The 20842-nt window shown below is 37.0% G+C and overlaps 1 protein-coding gene across 10 annotated transcripts in view; it reads left to right on the forward strand.

Moving 5' to 3' along the window:
* Positions 1-18515, forward strand: part of DENND4A (DENN domain containing 4A) — a 131859-nt gene extending 113344 nt beyond the window's left edge. For 5 of the 10 annotated variants that reach the window (XM_033189708.1, XM_033189712.1, XM_033189709.1 and 2 more), the window contains 11 exons: positions 3565-3754; positions 8293-8387; positions 9923-10098; positions 10187-10333; positions 11984-12182; positions 12402-12656; positions 14674-14791; positions 14911-14937; positions 15419-15581; positions 15747-15811; positions 18113-18515. In XM_033189708.1, the coding sequence (XP_033045599.1) occupies positions 3565-3754; positions 8293-8387; positions 9923-10098; positions 10187-10333; positions 11984-12182; positions 12402-12656; positions 14674-14791; positions 14911-14937; positions 15419-15581; positions 15747-15811; positions 18113-18249 (1572 nt within the window). In that variant the 3' untranslated portion in view covers positions 18250-18515. The remainder of the gene's footprint in view (positions 1-3564; positions 3755-8292; positions 8388-9922; positions 10099-10186; positions 10334-11983; positions 12183-12401; positions 12657-14673; positions 14792-14910; positions 14938-15418; positions 15582-15746; positions 15812-18112) is intronic. The other 5 variants (XM_033189717.1, XM_033189718.1, XM_033189716.1 and 2 more) reach the window with 4 other exon arrangements.
* Positions 18516-20842: the final 2327 nt, after the last annotated feature.

The following is a 20842-nucleotide window of genomic DNA, read 5'->3' on the forward strand; positions in this document are numbered from 1 at the left end:
AGTAGTAATAAGAGAGATCAGCTACCAAGATGAGAAGTGTTCTTGTGAATGAAGCCCAGGTGAGCAGGCAGAAGTATGAAATTACACAGCCAGGTAATTAAATTAAAAGACTACTTAAGGAATAGTTCAGCTAGGCATTGTTTTTCCTCTTACAGGAGTAGTTGTGAAAATGAAATACTCCAGCTCACAAAGGTATGAAATCTTTAAGTACTAAGAGTGAAGGAGAGATACCAAGGACAGGTATTGACATGAGAAAGAAAGTAGGGTTAAAAGTAATTCCAAAATTTCATTATTAGCCCAGATTTTTTTTAAGGAAGTCCCACTCTACTTAAAATACACTGAAGTATCCACCAACCAAAGTAAAACCTTCCTTTGTTTGGTCGCCCTGTACATTCTCTTGCAATTCCCCATCCAAGCACTCTAAAGGGTGACCTGCTTGCAGACATGCTCACATTGAGCTCTGTCATTCAAGAGAGAGTCTGAGTTCAAGACCAGCCTGGGTAACATGGCAAAACCCCATCTCTAGAAAATAAAAAATTAGCCAGGTGTGGTGGTGCATGCCTATGGTCCCAGCTACTTGGGAGACTGAGGTGGGAAGATTGCTTGAGCTCTGGAGGTGGAGGTTGCAGTGAGCCGTGATTGTGCCGCTGTCCTCCAGCCTGAATGACAGAGCAAAACCTTACCTCAAAAAAAAAAAAAAATGTTTAATGTTATAAAAAATAAAAAAAGATGAAATAGAAGAAAACTTAGTTAACTTGATAGAGTATTAAAAAACTATAGTAAACACCATCCCTAACAGTGAAATGTCATAAATATTTCTTTTAAAGTCAGGATCGGGCCAGGCATGGTGGCTCACACCTGTAATCCTAGCACTTTGGGAGGCCGAGGTGGGCAAATCACGAGGTCAGGAGATCGAGACCATCCTGGCTAATACGGTGAAACTCCATCTCTACTAAAAATACAAAAAGTTAGCTGGGCGTGGTGGCGGGCGCCTGTAGTCCCAGCTACCCAGGAGGCTGAGGCAGGAGAATCACTTGAACCTGGGAGGTGGAGGACAGAGGTTGCAGTCAGCTGAGATGATGCCACTGCACTCCAGCCTGGGTGACAGAGCTAGACTCTGTCTCAAAATAATAATAAAAAAATAATAAATTAAGTCAGGATCAAGGGAAGGAAGCATGCTAAACACCTCTGCCAGCCACCCAACAGCATTCTGGATTCTAACAATACCAGAAGGCAAGGAAAAGAAGTGAGAGATAAAGGCTGGGCATAGTGGCTCATGCTTGTAATTCCAGCACTTTGGGAGGCCGAGGCAGGCATATCACTTGAGTCTAGGAGTTCAAGACCAGCCTGGGCAATATGGTGAAATGCTGTCTCTGCTAAAAAAACAAAAAATTAGCCAGGCATGGTGGTGTGCACCTGTAGTCCCAGCTACTTGGAAGGCTGAGGTGGGAGGATCACCTGAGCCTGAGAAGTCCAGCCTGGGTGACATAGTGAAACTGTCTCAAAACAAAAAATGATAGATAAAAATGTTGTAAAATAATTTAATAAAACTTGATATTCTCATAAATGAGGTTATCTACTACCACTGAAAAAACTGTTTGAACTGGTAAGGTGGCTAGAAACAACATAAACATTTGTAAAACAACTTTCCTGGATATGACAGTAACCAGTTAGAAAAGTAATGGAAAAATATGAGCTAATTCACTAGAACACAAACATGAAATGTCTAGAAGTAAACATAACATCAAGTATATAATACCTACATGAATAAAACTATAATACTTTACTGAAGGACATAATTTACTGATGGATTCAGTCTTGTATCAGTTCTAACCAAATTAGTCAGGGTAGTCTAATTTAAAAATACAAGAAAAAAAAGGCAAACCAAACACCTGGTGACTAAATAATACAAATCATAATTAGCTGCTTTAAAATTGATAGAGAAGATACATGAGAATAATCAAGAAAATTTTGAAAAAGAAAAGTATGAGACCAGGTGCTGTGGCTCACGCCTGTAATCCCAGCACTTTGGGAGGCCAAGGCGGGCAGATCACTTAAGGTCAGGAATTCAAAACCAGCCTGGCCAACATGGTGAAACCCCCCCATCTCTACTACACATACAAAAATTATCTGGACCTGGTGGTGGGCGCCTGTAATCCCAGCTATTCGGGAGGCTGAGGCACAAGAATCACTTTAACCCAGGAGGCGGAGGTTGCGCTGAGCCGAGATCATGCCACTGCACTCCAGCCTGGGCTTCAGACTGAAATTCTGTCTTTGAAAAAAAAAGATAAGAGACTGCACCAAAACTAACAAAACTAATGCTAAAACTATAAAACAGTTTGCTAATCAATGCAAAACAGATAAATGGACCAGTGGAATGGAGAAAAGTCCAGAAATAAAACTGTCTATGTACATAGAAGTTTGGGGTATGAAAAAATAGCATTTAACATCAGTGGGAAATGAGACTATTAAGTAAATGTATTGGTACACTTAGCTATCCACTTGAGGAAAAGATTCCTGCCCTTCACGGAACAAAAAAAAATAATAATCCTAGATGGATTAGATATTTAAGTGCAAAATTTTAAGAAGATTTTTTTCTCATTTAGGAGTGGAGAAATACTTCATTAGCAAGATACAGACCTTGGAACCCATAAAGGATGAAAATATTTTACTACATAAAAATGTTAAAGCCCAGCCAGGCATGGTGGCTCAGGCCTGTAATCCCAGCACTTTGGGAGGCCAAGGCAGGTGGATCACTTGTCAGAAGTGAAGACTAGCCTGGCCAGCAGGGCGAAACCCTGTCTCTACCAACAGTACAAAAATTAGCCAGGCACGGTGGTACACACCTGTAATCCCAGCCACTGGGAGCAGTCCTCCCAGACAGGAGGATTATTGGAGCCTGGGAGACAGGCTGCAGTGAGCTGAGATTGCCCACTGTACTCCAGCCTGGACAGCAGAGTGGATCCTGTCTCAAAAAAAATACTTTTACCCTATATGATTAAAAATAACAACAATATGCGCATACATGACTAGAAAAGTAGGTTGTATTACCTGAGTAGTAGAATTACAGGCATTAAATTTTTTTCATATAAAAATCTACAGCTACCAAATTTTCTCATGTATTTTTAATATAACCAGAAAAAATTTAACTTTTTAACTTCAGTGTTCTCAAAAATGAAAAGTAGAAATATAGATATCTTTGAAACCTGGGTTATTGTGGAAAAGAATAAAACGTAATTCTAGTGGTTTCATATTTGGGTGATACTTTGTCAGACAGGAAAATTATCAATAAATGGAGATTAAAAGTCAACAAGGTTTACCTTACTAACTAGTATATACTTCACTGTAACCAAAAAATGATTTCTTAAAAATTGAACTGCAGCACATTTGTCCAAATGACCATGCCTTTATAAAATGGGTTGTTTTTTTCTCTAGATGTTGTAATATTAGTTCAGCTGATCATCTGGGTAGTTAGGTGATAAGTATTTTTTCTGCCTTAGAAGTGACTTTTTAATTAACTACCTTTAAATGTATGAGAAATTAAGCTTATAATTATGTCCTTAGGATCAAAGTTCTGATCGTACCAGTCTTTCTTCAGTGGGAGCCCAGGATTCTGAATCTACCTCTTTAACAGATGAAGATGTCTGCCATGAGTTGGACGGAGCTACCTCCTCTCAAGAGACCAGTGCTACTTCAGGGAGTAAGAGAATTGATCTCAGCCGAATAAGCCTGGAAAGTTCTGCATCCTTGGAAGGTTTGTCCAAACAGTTCTGTCATGCTGCATTTGATTTGTAGTTTCATTTGAATTGTGACACTTTCACTTTTTTTTATGATTTAGTGTTGTTTTTTAATTTTGTAAACAATTCGTATAGTTCCAAAGTCAAAACAATAAAACCAAGGCGCTTTCACAAAAGTGTAACTTTCATCCCCACTCCCTCATCCTGTTTTCTCCCTATCCCTAGAAGCAACCATTTTTATTCATTTTTGGTTTATCCTTCCATCGTTGCTTTTTTAAAAACATAGGTATAGGTATATATATATTTTTTTTTTTTTTTCTATTACTTCCCTGTCTTCTTACTTAAAGGTAACATACTGTCAATACTTTCCTACCCCTTGCTTTTGTCACTTAATATACTCTGAAGATCATTCCATATCATCACATAGCAATGTCCCCCCATTCATTTTTTCAGCTATATAGTACAAAATTATAGTTATACATCATGTGTGGATGTATCATAATTTATTGTAGCCATTTCCCTATTAATGGACATTAAGTTTCCAGTTTTTCTAATGCTATAATGCATATATGTTATATTTTTACCAGTGTGTCTTTGGAAGATACTTCAGAATTCTTCCTTGAAGTGATATTGCCAAGTTCCCTTCCTCAGGCTATTTTGCATTCCCACTGCCAGTATATGAGAATACATATTTCCCCACAGCCTTGTCAACAAAATACGTTGGCACACTTGGATTTTTACCATCTGATAGGTGAGGAATGTATTTCAGTTTAGTTTTCATTTCTGTTTATCTTATAAATGAAGTTGAGAATCTGTTTAAGGACCATTTGCATTTCTTTTTCTGTGGACTGTCCTTTGCCTACATTTTAATTGTTGGTCCTTTTTTTTAATGTTTTTAGTAGCTTTTTTATATTAGGGAGTTAATCCTTTGTTGCTTATATAAGTTGCAAGTAGTTTATCTAAGTTTGTTTTTTTGGGTTTTTTTTAATTTTATTTTTTGCCATATGTAAGTTTTAAATTGTATGTCATTGAATGTATCAGTCTTTCCCCTTATTGCTTCTGGATTGTGAGTTGATAGAAAAGGTTTTTCTTTCCTTAAGATGTAAAAGAATCCATCAGTGTTTTCTTCTGATACTTACCTGGTTTCCTTCTTAATATTTTCTGGGACCAGCAGACTTTTTCTGTAAAGCATTATGTAGTAAATATTTTAGGTTTTGCAGGCCACATACACCTCTGTCACATATTCTTTTTTGTTTTTTTCTTTAACAACTTTTTTAAATGTAAAAGACACTCTTAGCTCAGGGCCATACAAATATGGATTTTACTTCTGATTTAGATATTTGATCCATATGAAAGTTATCCTGGTTAATGGCATGAAGAATGGATGTAATAGAATATTTGTTTTTCACTTGTATCTTTGCTCTTTTAAAAAGCTTTTTTTACGGAAATTTTCAAACATACGCAAAAGTATAAAGAATAGCATAATGAACCCCCATGTATCCATCACCCAACTTCAATAATTATCAACAAATAACTGATCTTACTTTATCTGTTCCTCTTTCTCCTCTGCTGCCAACATTTTCTCCTTCCTCAATGAGTTATTTCAAGCAAATCTCAGACAATGTATAATTTTATTCATAAACACTTCAATATGTATCTCTAAAGTAAAAGACTTTTATGTTATCTATTTTAAACTATTTAAGTGTAACATATAATGTGTCTTTTTTTTTTTTTTAAAGATAGGGTCTCACTCTGTTGCTCAGGCTGGAGTGCAGTGGCACAGTCATGGCTTACTGCAACCGTTATCTCCCATGCTCAAGCCTCAGCATCCCAAGTAGCTGGGACTACAGGCGTGCACCAGCACACCCGGCTATTTTTTTGTAGAGATGGGATCTCACTATGTTGCACAGGCTGGTCTCAAACTCCTGGGCTCAAGTTATCCTCCCACATTGGCCTCCCAAAGTGCTGGGATTACAGGCATGAGCCACTACACTCAGCTATACTTTTATGAATGTAAATACATTTCACAAGTTCAGCACACCTGAGTAACCAGCGCTCAGCTCAAGAAACAACACTCATAGCATCTAGAACCCTCTCTCATGCCCATGTCTAGTCACTTCTTTCTTTACAGGTAAACATTAACTTCTAACACCATAGATTAACTTGGCTAGTTTTGAACATTTTATGGGCTCATATAGGATGTCTCTTTTTTAAAGTGTTTGTTTTTTGAAAACATAATTATAATACCATCATACTTTTAAGTGATATTTATCATATATATCAAATATTTAGTTTCAAATTTTCATGGTTATAAAGCTCATTTTATAGATGCTTTGTTCACATTGGGATCCATACAGGGTCAGCATTTGCATTTGGCTGATATGTCTGTTAACTCTTTTTTGTCTTTACTCCCCTTCCTTTCCTTCTTTTTTCCCCCCTTGCTGTATGTTTTTGAAGAAATTAGGTGATTAGGCCCACTCCCTTCTTTTTTAACATACAAGAACTGTTCGTTGTCTAAGCAAATACCACTAAACTTACAGCCTGATTCATGTGTATTAAAATGAATATTCTATACTGTAGATTAGTTAGATACAAAAGGTAGGCTGCTCAAATAAATGATTGTATTAGTCAAGGCTAATAGAAGGTTTTGGGAAGCAATTTTGAACTAACTGTAGCAGAGGGATTACAGAAGGTTTTTGGGAAGAAGCATCAAGGGAAGAACTGCATTAACCACCAGTGCTAAGGATCTTAAAGGACAGCGTGAGATTTCAGCTTGCTTTCTGCTTCTCTAGGCTGTCTCTACATGGTAGGGAGTAGGACCAGTGGTAGTTCTGGACCTTTTGGGTTTTTTTCTTCCTTGTTATTTATTTGCTGAAGCAATCAAGTCTTTAGTTTGGATCATGCTGATTGCATCCCGATGGTGGTGTTTACCATGTTTTCCCATCCCCTTACACCATTAATTTTTTTGACCTTTGTTTATCATTTATTTTGAGACAATCTCACTCTATCACTCAGGCTGGCGTGCAGTGGTGCAGTTGTAGCTCACTGCAGCTTCCACCTCCTGGGATCAGGTGATCCTCCCACCTCAGCTTCCCAGGTAGCTGGGACTACAGGCACACAGTAACATGCCTGGCTACTTTTTTTGTATTTTTGGAAGACACGGGGTTTTCACCATGTTGCCCAGGCTGGTCTCAAACTCCTGATCTACCTGCCTCAGCCTCGCAAAGTGCTGGGATTATAGGCGTGGGCAACCATGCCTAGCCTTTTGATCTTTATCTTTATAAAAATACCAGTCCTCGGCTGGGCACGGTGGCTCATACCTGTAATCCCAGCACTTTGGGAGGCTGAGGTGGGTAGATCATAAGGTCAAGAGATCGAGACCATCCTGGCCAATACGGTGAAACCCCATCTCTACTAAAAATACAAAAAATTAGCTGGGTGTGGTGGCATGCACCTGTAGTCCCAGCTACTTGGGAGGCTGAGGCAGGAGAATCACTTGAACCCAGGAGGCGGAGGTTGCAGTGAGCCAAGATCATGCCACTGCAGTCCAGCCTGGTAACAGTGAGATTCTGTCTCAAAAAAAAAAAAAAAACTCATTCATAAAATGTAGAAATGACAGAGAAAAAAATTGTGTTGAGAGGATATAACATAGATCACCTCCAGTTTTACTGAGAAGATACAATCACTGTTGACAACTGATTTGACCACAAAACTTCCCTTACTTTTTCATTGTTATTATTTTAATATTTACTAATATCCTACTGTTCTTAAGAATACAATTGGGAATTCTTCTCTAGTATTTTAAGAGCAAAGAGCAAGATTCATCATTCTTTTTTTTTTTTTTTTTTTTTTTTGGGAGTCAGAATCTCATTCTGCTGCTCACACTCTCGTTGTAACCTCAAATTTCTGGACTCAAGCAGTCTTCCTACCTCAGTCTCCCAAGTAGCTGTGACTGTAAGCACACACCACCACCTCCAGTTAGTTCTTTATTTTTATTTTTTGTAGGGACAAGGTCTCACTATGTTGCCAAGGCTGGTCTCAAATTCCTGGCCTGAAGCAATCTTCCCACTTTAGCCTCCCAACACACTGGAATTACAGGCATGAGCCACCATGCCCAGCTATTCTAGTTCTTAAAAGACCCTTACAAGGAGAGAATTGCCACTAAGTCTTTTCATGATTTGAAATAAAAATGAGCTATTTTACACTTTTTAGACCTTGGAACTAAATACTTTTCTGTATTTTAAACATGAAAAAATAGAAACAGCACAATAGTAATTACTAATGACTAGAATGCTTTCTATTCTGTAAGTCAGTGATGAGTGAACACACCTCAGATGTGGGGATGAGCAGAATTAGAGCACATTTCCTTAGGTTTGTGCTCAAAAGTTCATGCCTTGAAAAAATCTTGTTCATTTTTTGTTTTTCCTAATTACTTTTAATATTTTGACTAGAATAGGTTAACATTTTATATGAGAACTTATGGAAATGAAAGATTCTTATATCCTTTCTCATTAATTTTAATGGTTTCTGTTCTTTGTTTTTCACTAATGAACAGGATCTCTGTCGAAGTTTGCCTTACCTGGGAAATCAGAAGTGACATCTTCCTTCAATGCGAGTAATACAAATATCTTCCAGAACTATGCAATGGAGGTATACTTTTGTGCAAAAGAGAATCTTCATATACTGCTTTATAAAATTCACATTTCTTAAGTATTGGTGATCCCAGGTAGGGTAATAGAAGCTAAATACATAGGCTGGGTGCAGTGGCTCACACCTGTAATCCCAGCACTTTGGGAGGCCAACATGGGGGCATCACCTGAGGTCAGGAGTTCAACGCCAGCCTGGCCAATATGGTGAAACCACGTCTCTACTAAAAATACAAAAATTACCCAGGCATGGTGGTGCGCGCCTGTAATCCCAGCTACTCGGGAGGCTGAGGCAGGAGAATTACTTAAACCTGAGAATTACTTAAATATGTAGCACCTGAAATTTCAGAATGTGAATTGCATCTGAGTAAAGTTAAAATTTAGCTTTTGGATATCCAGTATTTCAGATTATTGAAGTCATACTAATTTATTTCTATTAGGACAGATCTATGCTTACTTTAAGTTTTATCAACCTACAGATGCATTTTAATTTTCAGTATTAGTATTTGGATTTTTTTCATGAATGCTCTCTTTGGGTGTTTATTTCACATAATAACACAATCAGTTTTGCTATGCAAGCATACTTTTTTGGTGAATGTACAGGGAGTAGTTTTGGCATTATGTTATCAACTTCTTCCACCATGTTTTTCATTCTTTGTGTCAAGTTTGACGTAGATCTCTGCTGGGTATGTGTTTATATCCCACATTCTTACAATGAAAAAGTTAAACTTTTTCACTTTAAAACTTTTTCCTATTTTTTCTGTAAAAATTGCTTCCAAATACATTTGTGAGTATGGTTGCTATTTTATGTTAATTTGCATAAATCTGGAAAACAAATTTGCATACAGCCAAAACATAGATGATGAACACTAACTTTACAAAGTTTCTGGAGGCTTCGAAAATTTCTATATTTTATTAACATAATGACAGCATTTATAGTTATCTATAGCAATGCTTATTAAACTGTCTTTGTAAAAGACCAGGGTTGTTTTCATTTTGTTTAATTTCTAATCTGTCATAGCTAATGGTCTTAGAAAATACATTGATTACACACTTAGATGTTACTGCAATATCACAGTACTTTAAAAAGTTTATAAATCCTCCTCTCAATTTCTTATTTATCTCATCACAATCCACTAAGTGTTTGTAGACCAGCACTGGTCTGGCAACCATGCTTTGAGTAACACTGATTTGTAATATGTAATTACAAATGCCTGTTTGGGGTATTAACAAATTAGTGATTGAGTTTACTTTTCCATTAATAAAACCACAGCAAATTTTACTCTGATTTGTAATGAAAAAAATCCTCACTTAAAAGCAAAAAAAGCCTCCTTTTCAGGCAAAAATTCTAGAATAGATTTAGCGGAAATAGTTAAAGACGATTATGGTATATAATACACTGATGTAATCGAGTGTTTGTGTATAGCATCTGAATCCTTCTGAGTTTTGATTTTCCAATGGATTTATGACTTGAAATGGTTTTTAATTCATAATCTGAATTAACCAGCTTTCTTTATAAAGTGCTGTCTTCTCCCATAGGTTCTCATCTCAAGTTGCTCTCGGTGTAGAACTTGTGATTGTCTTGTCCATGATGAGGAAATCATGGCTGGCTGGACAGCAGATGATTCAAATCTCAATACTACATGCCCATTCTGTGGCAATATCTTCTTACCCTTTCTGAATATAGAAATAAGAGATTTAAGACGACCTGGAAGGTAATGATATTTTTTTTCCTTCATGTTTAAGGATCATGTTCCCTATAATATCTCTTTTCTCAAAAAGTTCCTTTGATTCACATTACAGATACTTTCTAAAGTCAAGCCCATCAACAGAAAATATGCACTTTCCATCCTCCATTTCAAGTCAGATGAGGCAGTCTTGCATTTCAACATCAGCCTCTGGTCTTGACACATCTGCTGTCTCTGTTCAAGGGAATTTTGATCTAAATAGGTAATTATGATTAAGTGGAACTATATTTTAACAACATATATTTATGCATATTTTAGAAGTATGACAGAAAAATTAGTTGACCATTTCCAGGTTTAAATTTCTATGAATAATAGATTCCTAATCTTAAATTCTTACTCTTAAAACAGTGTTAAAATTCTCTAATCACATAAATGTTTAAATATGTAGTTATATATTATGCTTTATTAATCCCCAGAGTTTAAGCTGTGTGTATATATAATATTTACTAGTATTTTAAAGGTTAAAAAAAAATACACTTGAAGTTTATAATGACCATCATTTTCTTGTCTCTGTCTCTTTAGGAATTAAGTCAATACTACTACTTTTTAATATTTTCTACCTAGGAATATTTAATAATCTAGAACACATTTGGAGCTGATATAGGAGCTGTGAAATTAAACTAAAATTTATATAGTAAGCCTAATATAAGTAAATCTACACTTAAAACTGATGCAGAAATCAATTCCATTTTGCATAAGTGCCAAATAAGCCATATATAGCCGGACAGATGAAGCCATATTGGTAGCTGCATGTGCCAAAAAATGCCTGTATAGTACTGGCAGGCTAATGTGACCTGTTTGATCTTGATTACTTAAGCAGTAAAACCAAAAATCTGTTTGTGCACCTTCTTTCATCATAGATCTCTTGTAGCCCTTATCTTTTTCTCCTTCTGGTTTGTGACTCCTGAAGGAATATGTGCCTATTTTCTCTGCTTTCTATCCCCATGGTCTAGTGTGCTTTCTGCTGTATAGAAGTCTACTAAAGGGTTTGAATACATAAATGAATCTTAAATATTTAAAGTTGACTTGATAAAAAAGGAAATTTATCATGACTATACTACTTAAAAATATATCCTATTTCCCAGCTGAAGCCTGAGTAGCATTTCCTTTCGTTCATGTTGCCATGTCTAGCTCTGATTTTTTTTTTTTTTTTTTTTTTGAGACAGAGTCTCACCCTGTTACCCAGACTGGAGTACAGTGGTGCAATCTTGGCTCACTGCAACCTCTGCCTCCCAGGTTTAAATAATGCTTCTGCCTTGGCCTCCCAAGTAGCTGGGATTACAGGCACCCGCCATCACACCTGGCTAATTTTTCTATTTTTAGGAGAGACAGCGTTTCACCATGTTGGCCAAGCCACTCTCGAACTCCTGAGCTCAGGCAATCCACCCACCTCAGCCTCCCAAAGTGCTGGCATTACAGGCGTGAGCCACGTCGTCTGACCGTCTAGCTCTGATTCAAAAGAGAAGAACAGGGCCGGGCGTGGTGGCCCACCCTGGTAATTCCAGCACTTTGGGAGGCTGAGGTGGGCAGATGGCTTGAGCCCGGGAGTTCAAAACCAGCCTGGACAACATGGCGAAATCCCATCTCTACTAAAAATACAAAAATTAGCCAGGCATGGTGGCATGCGCTTATAGTCCCAGCCACTCGGGAGGCTGAGGTGGGAGGATCACTTGAGTCCAGGAGACAGAGGTTGCAGTTAGCCAAGATCACACCACTGCAGTCCAGCCTGGGTGACAGAGCAAGACCCTGTCTAAAAAAAGAGAGAGAGAGAGAGAGAGAGAACATGATCCTTGTCGACGAAGTAAAGTAAATCTAGACACTGATATGCTTTTTTCTTTTCTCAATGCCCAAGCAAATCTAAACTGCAGGAAAATTTTTGTGCCCGAAGTATTCAGATCCCTGCTAATAGATCAAAAACAGCTATGTCAAAATGTCCGATATTTCCAATGGCCAGGAGTATTAGTACTTCTGGCCCCTTGGATAAGGAAGATACTGGAAGACAGAAGCTCATTTCTACAGGCAGCCTGCCAGCTACTTTACAAGGAGCTACAGTATGTATTTTGTTGTATTTTTATTTGGAAATTGATCACTTACATATGATTTTGTTCCCCTTGTCCTAAGTAGTCTTATTAGCTTTATTATTGCCAAGAAGAGTCTCTTATCCAATGATACAATTATATTACTTTTCTACTCATATGGGAATCATTGAATTTTTTAATGGCTTAGTATTATTTTGCATTTGCCATTTATGGTTTTTATTTATTCAACAGGATTCTTTAGGTTTAGAATGGCAGCTTCCAAGTCCCGATCCTGTCACTGTTCCATATCTTAGTCCTTTAGTGGTATGGAAGGAACTTGAAAGCTTATTGGAAAATGAAGGTGATCATGCAATAACAGTGGCAGACTTTGTGGACCATCATCCAATTGTTTTTTGGAACCTGGTATGGTATTTCAGGCGTCTTGACTTGCCGAGTAACTTACCTGGATTGATTCTTTCTTCTGAGCACTGTAACAAGTATTCAAAGGTATGAGACTAAAAATTAAAAGGCAATAAATGCTTCTGTCACCACTGTAATGTTTGCATATTCCTAATGATTAAAAAGTAAGGTTTGTTTTTATACTGAATTTATTTTATTTTATTTTATGAGACGGAGTCTCACTTTTTCACCAGGCTGGAGGGCAGTGGCACTATCTCGGCTCACTGCAACCTCCAGCTCCAGGGTTCAAGCAATTCTCCTGCCTCAGCCTCCCAAGTAGCTGGGATTACAGGCACGCGCCACCATGCCCAGCTAATTTTTGTATTTTTAGTAGAGATGGGGTTTCACCATGTTGGCCAGGATGGTCTTGATCTCTTGACCTCATGATCCACCTACCTCGGCTTCCCAAAGTGTTGGGATTACAGGCGTGAGCCACCACGCCCAGCCTATGCTAAATATTTTTAATAGCCATCTGGATCATTAGATAAATAGAATTGTTTTAGTTGTATTTACAAATAATATTTTCTTCTTACAGGCTGGCAGTAAGAGTTTTTTGTTTTTTGGGTTTTTTTTTTTTTTTGCCTTCTAAAATTTACATTAAACGTACTTGAATTTTTGCTATTGCTTCAAGAATAAACTGGAAATGACTCTTAGGAGGCAGATTTGTGAGTTAAGCCCACTTGCATCTTGTATTTCCTTCAAAACAAGCCTTTTTTTTTTTTTTTTTTTTGACACAAGGTGTCACCCTGTCACCCAGGCTGGAGTGCAGTGGTGTGGTCATGGCTCACTGTGACCTCTAACTCCTGGGCTCAAGTGACCCTCCTGTGTCAGCCTCCCAAAGTGCTGGGGTTATAGGCAGGAGCCACTGTGTCCAGCCCAAGCCTAACACTTTTTTAGGAGGATATCTGTACAGCAGTCCCTCCTTATTCACGGTTTTCCTTTCTGAGGTTTCAGTTACCCATGGTAACTGTGGTCTCAAAATATTAAATGGAAACTTCCAGAAAGAAACACTTCATAAGTTTTAAATTGCATGCTGTTCTGAGTAGCATGATGAAATCTGGTACTGTCCCATCTGAGATGTGAATCATCCCTTTGTTCAGTGTATCCACGCTGTGTATGCCACCTGCCTGTTAATCTTTGAGTAGCCATCTCTGTTAGCAGACCGACTGTGATGGTATCACAGCGCTTGTGTTCATGTAACTCCTATTTTACTTAATGGCCCCAAGGCACAAAGCAGTGATGCTGGCATATTGTTTTAATTGTTCTATTTTATTATTAGTTATTGTTTATTTCTTATTGTGCCTCATTTATAAATTAAATGTAAGTATAAATATCATAAGTATGTATTTATAGGGAAATACAGTATATATAGGGTTCAGTACTATCTGCAATTATAGGTATCCATTGGGGGTCTTGGAATATAGCCCCTGAGGATAAAGGGGGACTGTTGAAATTCATATTGCAATCATGTGCTACCACTCTTGTCATTCCTTTACCCTGATGTTTTTGTTTAACATTTAGGCAATTTGTTTGTTATATGTTCATTTGTATTTTTGGTATGTTGTTTTATAAAAGTGCCTTTACTTTTTCATATACTGCCACTGCCACTAAATGGTGGTCTCTAAGTTCAGAAACCTTGCCTTCTCTCTTCTTGTGCTGCATGCCTGTGATTGTGCATGTGCTTTGGATTTTCACTACATCATAATGAGTGACAAAGATGTGAACTCAGCGTTATCTGGACCAGAGTTTTGGATGATATAGAATGGGACTCCTGGATTTATCTTTCTGTGACTTTCAATCATGAGCAAGAAGAGCAAGATGAGTTTTTCTTGGTACCCTTTCTCACTGATCTCAAGTACTTTGTTATATCTGCTCTTTAGAGGTCATTAGCTTTTCCACACAGCCCATCTTCCTGTAGTAGATATCAAATGTATGTAAATCAGTCTTTTTCTGTTCTCTTTTCTCTCTCGCGCATACACATCCTAAAAAATATAAGAATTTTATAAAATAATTATAAAAAATTATCATATAAGGATCATTAATGAGTGTTTATTGTATAACACAGATTCCCCGCCACTGTATGTCTGAAGATAGCAAATATGTTTTAATACAAATGCTGTGGGACAATATGAAGTTACATCAGGATCCAGGACAGCCCTTGTACATTCTCTGGAATGCACACAGTAAGTGCCATCATAGAATACTGACTTTGTTCATATAAGAGTAATCTCTACTTACTTTAAATAGCTTAAACCAATGTATAACTGACTTTTATTTTACTGTACTACTTTTTGTCTTACAGGTCAAAATCGTACTCTTTTGTTTGAGAGTGAGTGTTTGATTTTTTTAGTGCTACCTTCTATGGAGGTCTAAGGGTTTTTTGTTTTTGTTTTTGTTTTTTTTGGTTTGGTTTTTTGAGGGGTGCTGTGTATGTGCTGGAGGGGTTGGTTGTGTTTTGCTGAATTCAGCTTTCAGCACATTGCTCATCCCAATGTCTTCTTTTTACTTATTTTTTATTTGTTTCCATCCCAGGCTGCTAATTTAGAATTTGCATCAGAGGCTGTATTAAGGGAAACAGTATTTTTAGTTATTGTCCATTTAAGACCACAGAAAGCTTTAGACTTTTTTTTTGTCATTATTTATAATGTCTTATTTTTTGCTTTCTTCATTCTTGGATTCCTATTTCTTTATCTATTGCCCTTAATTTATTTTTAGTGCTTTGTAACTTAATATCTGTCAGTTGCTGCTTAATTTCTTTCTCCTTTCTACACAGAACATTTTCCTTCATCTGTTGTTTTGTTCTTTTACAGCCCAAAAATATCCAATGGTCCATTTATTGCAAAAAAGTGATAACTCATTTAACCAGGAACTGTTGAAAAGTATGGTAAAAAGCATTAAAATGAATGATGTCTATGGACCAATGAGTCAGATTTTAGAGACACTGAATAAGTGTCCACACTTTAAAAGACAGAGGTAAGTCCTTCTCTTAGACGAATATATTGTTCTCCTAGGCAGATTCATATTGTTTGCTTAGTAATTTGTTAGAGTATCTCATGCTTACGATAGCATTAAAATTTTCATAGGGAACATATGGACTATATGGATACTAATATTTTCTCCATGACTTTTTCTCCCTAGGAGTTTATACAGAGAAATACTGTTTCTCTCACTTGTGGCACTAGGAAGAGAAAACATTGATATAGGTAATTTAGCCTTATATATAATATGTAGTATTTATATATCATGGAATAGTTTTCAGAGTATTTTTATATTAGTAGTTGTACTTTATTAATAATATTAAATCTGTAATTATATTAAGGTAGATTAGTTGTTGCTAAGGACCAAGAGGTGGAGTGAATGGGGAGTGACTGCTAACTGGTATAAGGTTTCTTTTTGGTGAGATGAAAATGTTCTGGAATTAGGCAGTGGTGATAGTTGTACAATCTTGTGAATATACCAAAAAAACATTAAATTGTACACTTTAAGTTAGTGAATTGTATGGTATATGGGTTATATTTCAATTTTTAAAAGTTAATCTGACAAGAAAAGGACTAGTCAGGAAAAATTATTTAACTGAAAGGGGCCGGATACGGTGGCTCATGCCTGTAATGCCAGCACTTTGAGAGGCCGGGGTGGGTGGATTGCTTGAGCCCAGGAGTTTGAGACCAGCCTGGGCAATATGGTGAAACCCCATCTCTACAAAAAAAAGAAAAAAAGTTAGCCAGATGTGGTGGCACATGGCTGTAGTCCTAGCTACTTGGGAGGGTGAGGTGAGAGTATCATTTGAGCCTGGGCAGTCGAGGCTGCATGAGCCATGATGGTGCCGCTACATGCCAGCTTGAGCTGTAGAGCAAGACCTTGTCTCATAAAAAAAGAAAAAATCAACAGAAGGTGATCCTTTTCTAGAAGCTACTGTAATTACATCAGGGTAATGCTACCAGGGGAAGAGCTAGAAAAATCAATAGTACAGAATAGGGAGCCAGAAATAAACATAAATGTCTATGGCAATATATCAGCCAGGTGCAGTGTCTCACACCTGTAATCCCAACACTGCGGGAGGCCAAGGCGGGCAGATCATTCGAGGTCAGGAGTTCGAGGCAAGCCTGGCCAACACGGCGAAACCCCATCTCTACTAAAAATACAAAATTAGCCAGGTGTGGTGGCGCGTGCTTGTAGCCCCAGCTACTTAGGAGCCTGAGGCAGGAGAATCACTTGAACCCAGGAGGCGGAGGCAGCAGTGAGCTGAGATCATGCCACTGCACTCCAGCCTGTGCAACAAGAGCGAAACTCCGTCTAACAAAAAAATATATATACATATATAATATATAAAATATATATAAATCAGGAAAGGTAGACTATTAAATGGCATTGGGACAGTCATTCTAGCCACTTGAGAAAGATGCCAGAACTTACCAAAATCATGAATAGTATTACTTGAGGTAGGCCTTTTAACTATAGTGAAACAGAGAAGATACCAAAAAGGATTACTCAGATCCTTGTTACCATCCCTTTATTCCCTACCTAATACAAGCCCAGATTGTAGTCAGGTATTACTCTAGCCCTCTGCCAAAGGTGGGATTTCCTTGAATGTCTAAAAAATTCCAGACCTCCAAGCTAGAGAAGCTCACTTGCTTATGCACTTGACCCAACTCAAACAAGCCTTCATGGGTACCACTGTGGTACTGTTTCAGAGAGGAAAGATGTTCTTATGGCCGTCACCTCCCCAAAGCAGAAAAATAGGATCTTAGTGACATTGTTATAATTCATACCCCATTTGGCTCTCTGAGGGGCAAATTTTCCTCCAGTATGTGTTTAAAATAAGCAGTAAGTTAGCATGATTTCTAGGCTGAGAGAAACTTTTAGCAGAAGCGTGTAAACCTCTGTTGTCCCTTTTTGTCACATGTGGACTATCTTCTGGGGAAAAGGCACACAGACCTTGGTATAATGTCCTTAAAAATAAAAGTCACCGTCTGTTAGCTCCATCTGTTGCCATGTGGAAAAGGGAAAAAAAAAATCCTTACATGGTGATTTCAGATCTTTGGATTATTTTCCCAGAGGTATCCCATAATATAGGAAGTTAGGACACACAAACCAAAAAACATTTCTGTCGAAGCAAAATTTAAATTTAATAAATGAAACCATAAAAGGATTAGTGTGAAGAAAATATGGGCAAAAAAACTTTTTGTTAATCCTGGTGGGAAAAGGCTATTATATATTTTTACTGTTTTTATTGAGTATGCAAAACAAAGTACCAAAAATGTGCGTATAGTATTTGGTGGTTTTTAACATGTGTACCTGGTAAAATTAAAAATTGGCATCTTCAAACCTTTTAAGTTTCTCACTAGTCTGTGCAATCCAGCTGTGGTCCTTTGGATAGCAGAAATGTCCTAGTGATTCCTTCTTGGCCTCTAATGTTGTGTTTCTGTAGTATTACAGAAACTTGATAGTTTTCCACATCAGACCTAAATTTCTTTATCCTTTTATTTCTTTATCAATTTTTGCAGATGCTTTTGATAAAGAGTACAAGATGGCATACGATCGTCTCACACCTAGTCAAGTCAAGAGTACACACAACTGTGATAGACCGCCAAGTACGGGGGTGATGGAATGTCGAAAAACCTTTGGAGAACCTTATCTTTAAGATGTATTTGTATGTGTATTCAATGTATATTGTATAGTCAGTGTATAAAATAACACTTTTAGACTCTAAATATTTTTTCTTCAATTTTTGAAAATACAATTTGTAAATGGTTCAAAAGATTCAGATAGCTTATGTACAGAATGTTTGAAGAAGAGAATAGTGACAAGTGGGGAGAAAGCCACTTTGTTTCTCGTTTCTTTTTTTCTTCTTCTTTAACTCCCCTGTAATAGGAAATAAAGTATTTTTGTGATGAGGAAATCCCTAAACAAAATTAGTTGCCATAAAATATGACAACTGTTTTATGGTTTCTCTTGGAAGAGACAGATTGAAAAATCATGAATAGAATCTAAACAGAAATGTCAGATGAAAGTATTTCCTGTTTTCATAGACTATTCAAATGTTTTGACCATGAAGTTGTATTATACATATTTTAAATTGTTTATAGTAAGTTGATATTTTTTTAATTTTAAAATTTAATATAGCAAACTTAAAATGAATTTAAACTTAAGCAAGCAAGTGTGTATTTTCCTTGTCTGCTGCTATTTGAAGTAATTAGTACAGCTGCAGATCTCTCTGTGTATATCTATCTATATTTTTTTTTATTACTTGGGAGAATGAATTTTAAAATGTCAGTGCTAGTGTCAGTGTTGTCCTAAGATTGCATGTTAGTACCCCTAAGCCTGAGTGCGGGGAGTGAGTCATGCAAGGGTAGCGTGCACTGCTCAGACTGACTCATGGAGCCTTGTGCAAGGAGAGCCAGAGAGGTTCACTATACCATGACTCCAAAATTTTCTCTATTGCTAATAGAGGCATATAGTATACAGGGAAAATAGCTTATAAATCCAAATATCAATTTAAATTTTAATATTCTACATGAAAACTTACATTGGGAAAATGCAGACAAGTGATTATATTCTAAATTTTACCCTTATTTTAATGTCTAAAATATTGGGTATAATGCAAATTATACTATAGAATAGTTATCTGAAATATGAGTTACTGGGGTATTCCGTTAATACTATATATAAATATTCAGAATTTTTTCCAAAAGTAGAAAAATTCCCCTCTAAAAGTACAGCCAGATAGACTGTCGTCCATATTGAGGAACTTAGTTTTTTCAGCAAGCTTCAGAATCTGAAGTCTGTAGAATCTAAAATACAGAAATATCCAGAAACCAGACAATAAATTGAAAGTTTAGACATCATGAGTATTAAATAGGCTTTAAAAATGTATTTTTAGTCATATTATTTCTAAATGTCACTTTCTTTGGGTAATTTCTGGTAAGGAAAAACATCTTTTGGCTGCTAGAATTATTTATAGATTTTCAATATGTGTGTGTGTTTGCACACATTACATTAGTGAAGGAATTCCCTAGCCAGTTTTAAAGAAGGAAAAAATGGAAGTCCCAAATTAGGTGTGTAAAGCCAGTAGAGTCCATGACACTTGGTCTGGAGGTATCTTGGAGTCCTGAGACTTAGAATCAGTTCAGCTGCAGAAAAACCCACCTTTGAGTTCACACCATTAGTGAATAGCACCAAGCTGAAACATTTCACAGCTTTCAACTCTGGGAAATAATGGAGAGAATTTAAAAATGTAAAACTTCAGTTCAGTTAGTTTGGGGCTGAACTTGTTTACTTGAAAAATCTGGTGCTAGGCACATGTATCTGCCTCTCCTTTGTAAATACCACTCCAATCTTATTTACTATTCATATCCAAGCTTCATGTTCTATTTGTTCTTCATGTTCTTTAAATCATTTGAAAGTTGTCAACTGAGAGAAATATTTGAGAGGGGAGGCTTTTGGCACTGGTGATAAACATCCCTCCAAGAGAACCCTCTGGGGTTCTCTTCTATTTGTGGTTGGTTGTCTTTATTCTCTTTTAAAAACAGCTTTCATTGTTGTTTACTTTTTGTGTAATACAAACAAAATGTAGGAATCATAGTTTATTGATTTCAAATGGCTGACAAAACAAAAGAATGAGATAAAACCATTCTTTATGGTTTTAAGATTCAGACTCATTTGGAAAAGCGAATGTAATTTTTACCTCCTCCTTCCACCCCAAGTTTTGTTTCTGCTCTTGGAGAGGGTTATATTTCCCCTAATTTTAATCCCCAGGGAATATTACTGCACAGATTTAGTCTTTTAAAATAAAACCTAAAACATGAATACAAAGTGGTAAACCTGTTCAAAAGAAAATTAAAATGTGAATCATTCTTAAGCTGGGTGTGGTAACTTATGGCGGCGTGTAATCCCAGCACTTTGGGAGGTCGAATCAGGGAGGATTACTTGAGTCCAGAAGTTTGAGACCAGCCTGAGCAACATAGAGAGACCCTGTCTCTACACAAAAATTATAAAAATTAGCTCGGCATGGTGGCTCATGCTTGGTAATCCCAGCTACTCGGGAGGCTGAAGCAGGAGGATCACTTTGAGCTTGGGGGTTTGAGGCTGCAATGAGCTGTGATCACGCCATTGCACTCTAGCCTGGATTACAGAGCAAGACCCTGTCTCAAAAAAAAGAAAACAGAAAATATCAATCATTTAAAATAACTGTATATAAACTTTTCTTCTATTTTCTGTTAACCGTACATTTTGGA

The sequence above is a fragment of the Trachypithecus francoisi genome, unplaced genomic scaffold (genome assembly GCF_009764315.1).
Source record: "Trachypithecus francoisi isolate TF-2019V2 unplaced genomic scaffold, Tfra_2.0 Lachesis_group3, whole genome shotgun sequence".
In the NCBI taxonomy this organism is placed as follows: Eukaryota; Metazoa; Chordata; class Mammalia; order Primates; family Cercopithecidae; genus Trachypithecus; species Trachypithecus francoisi.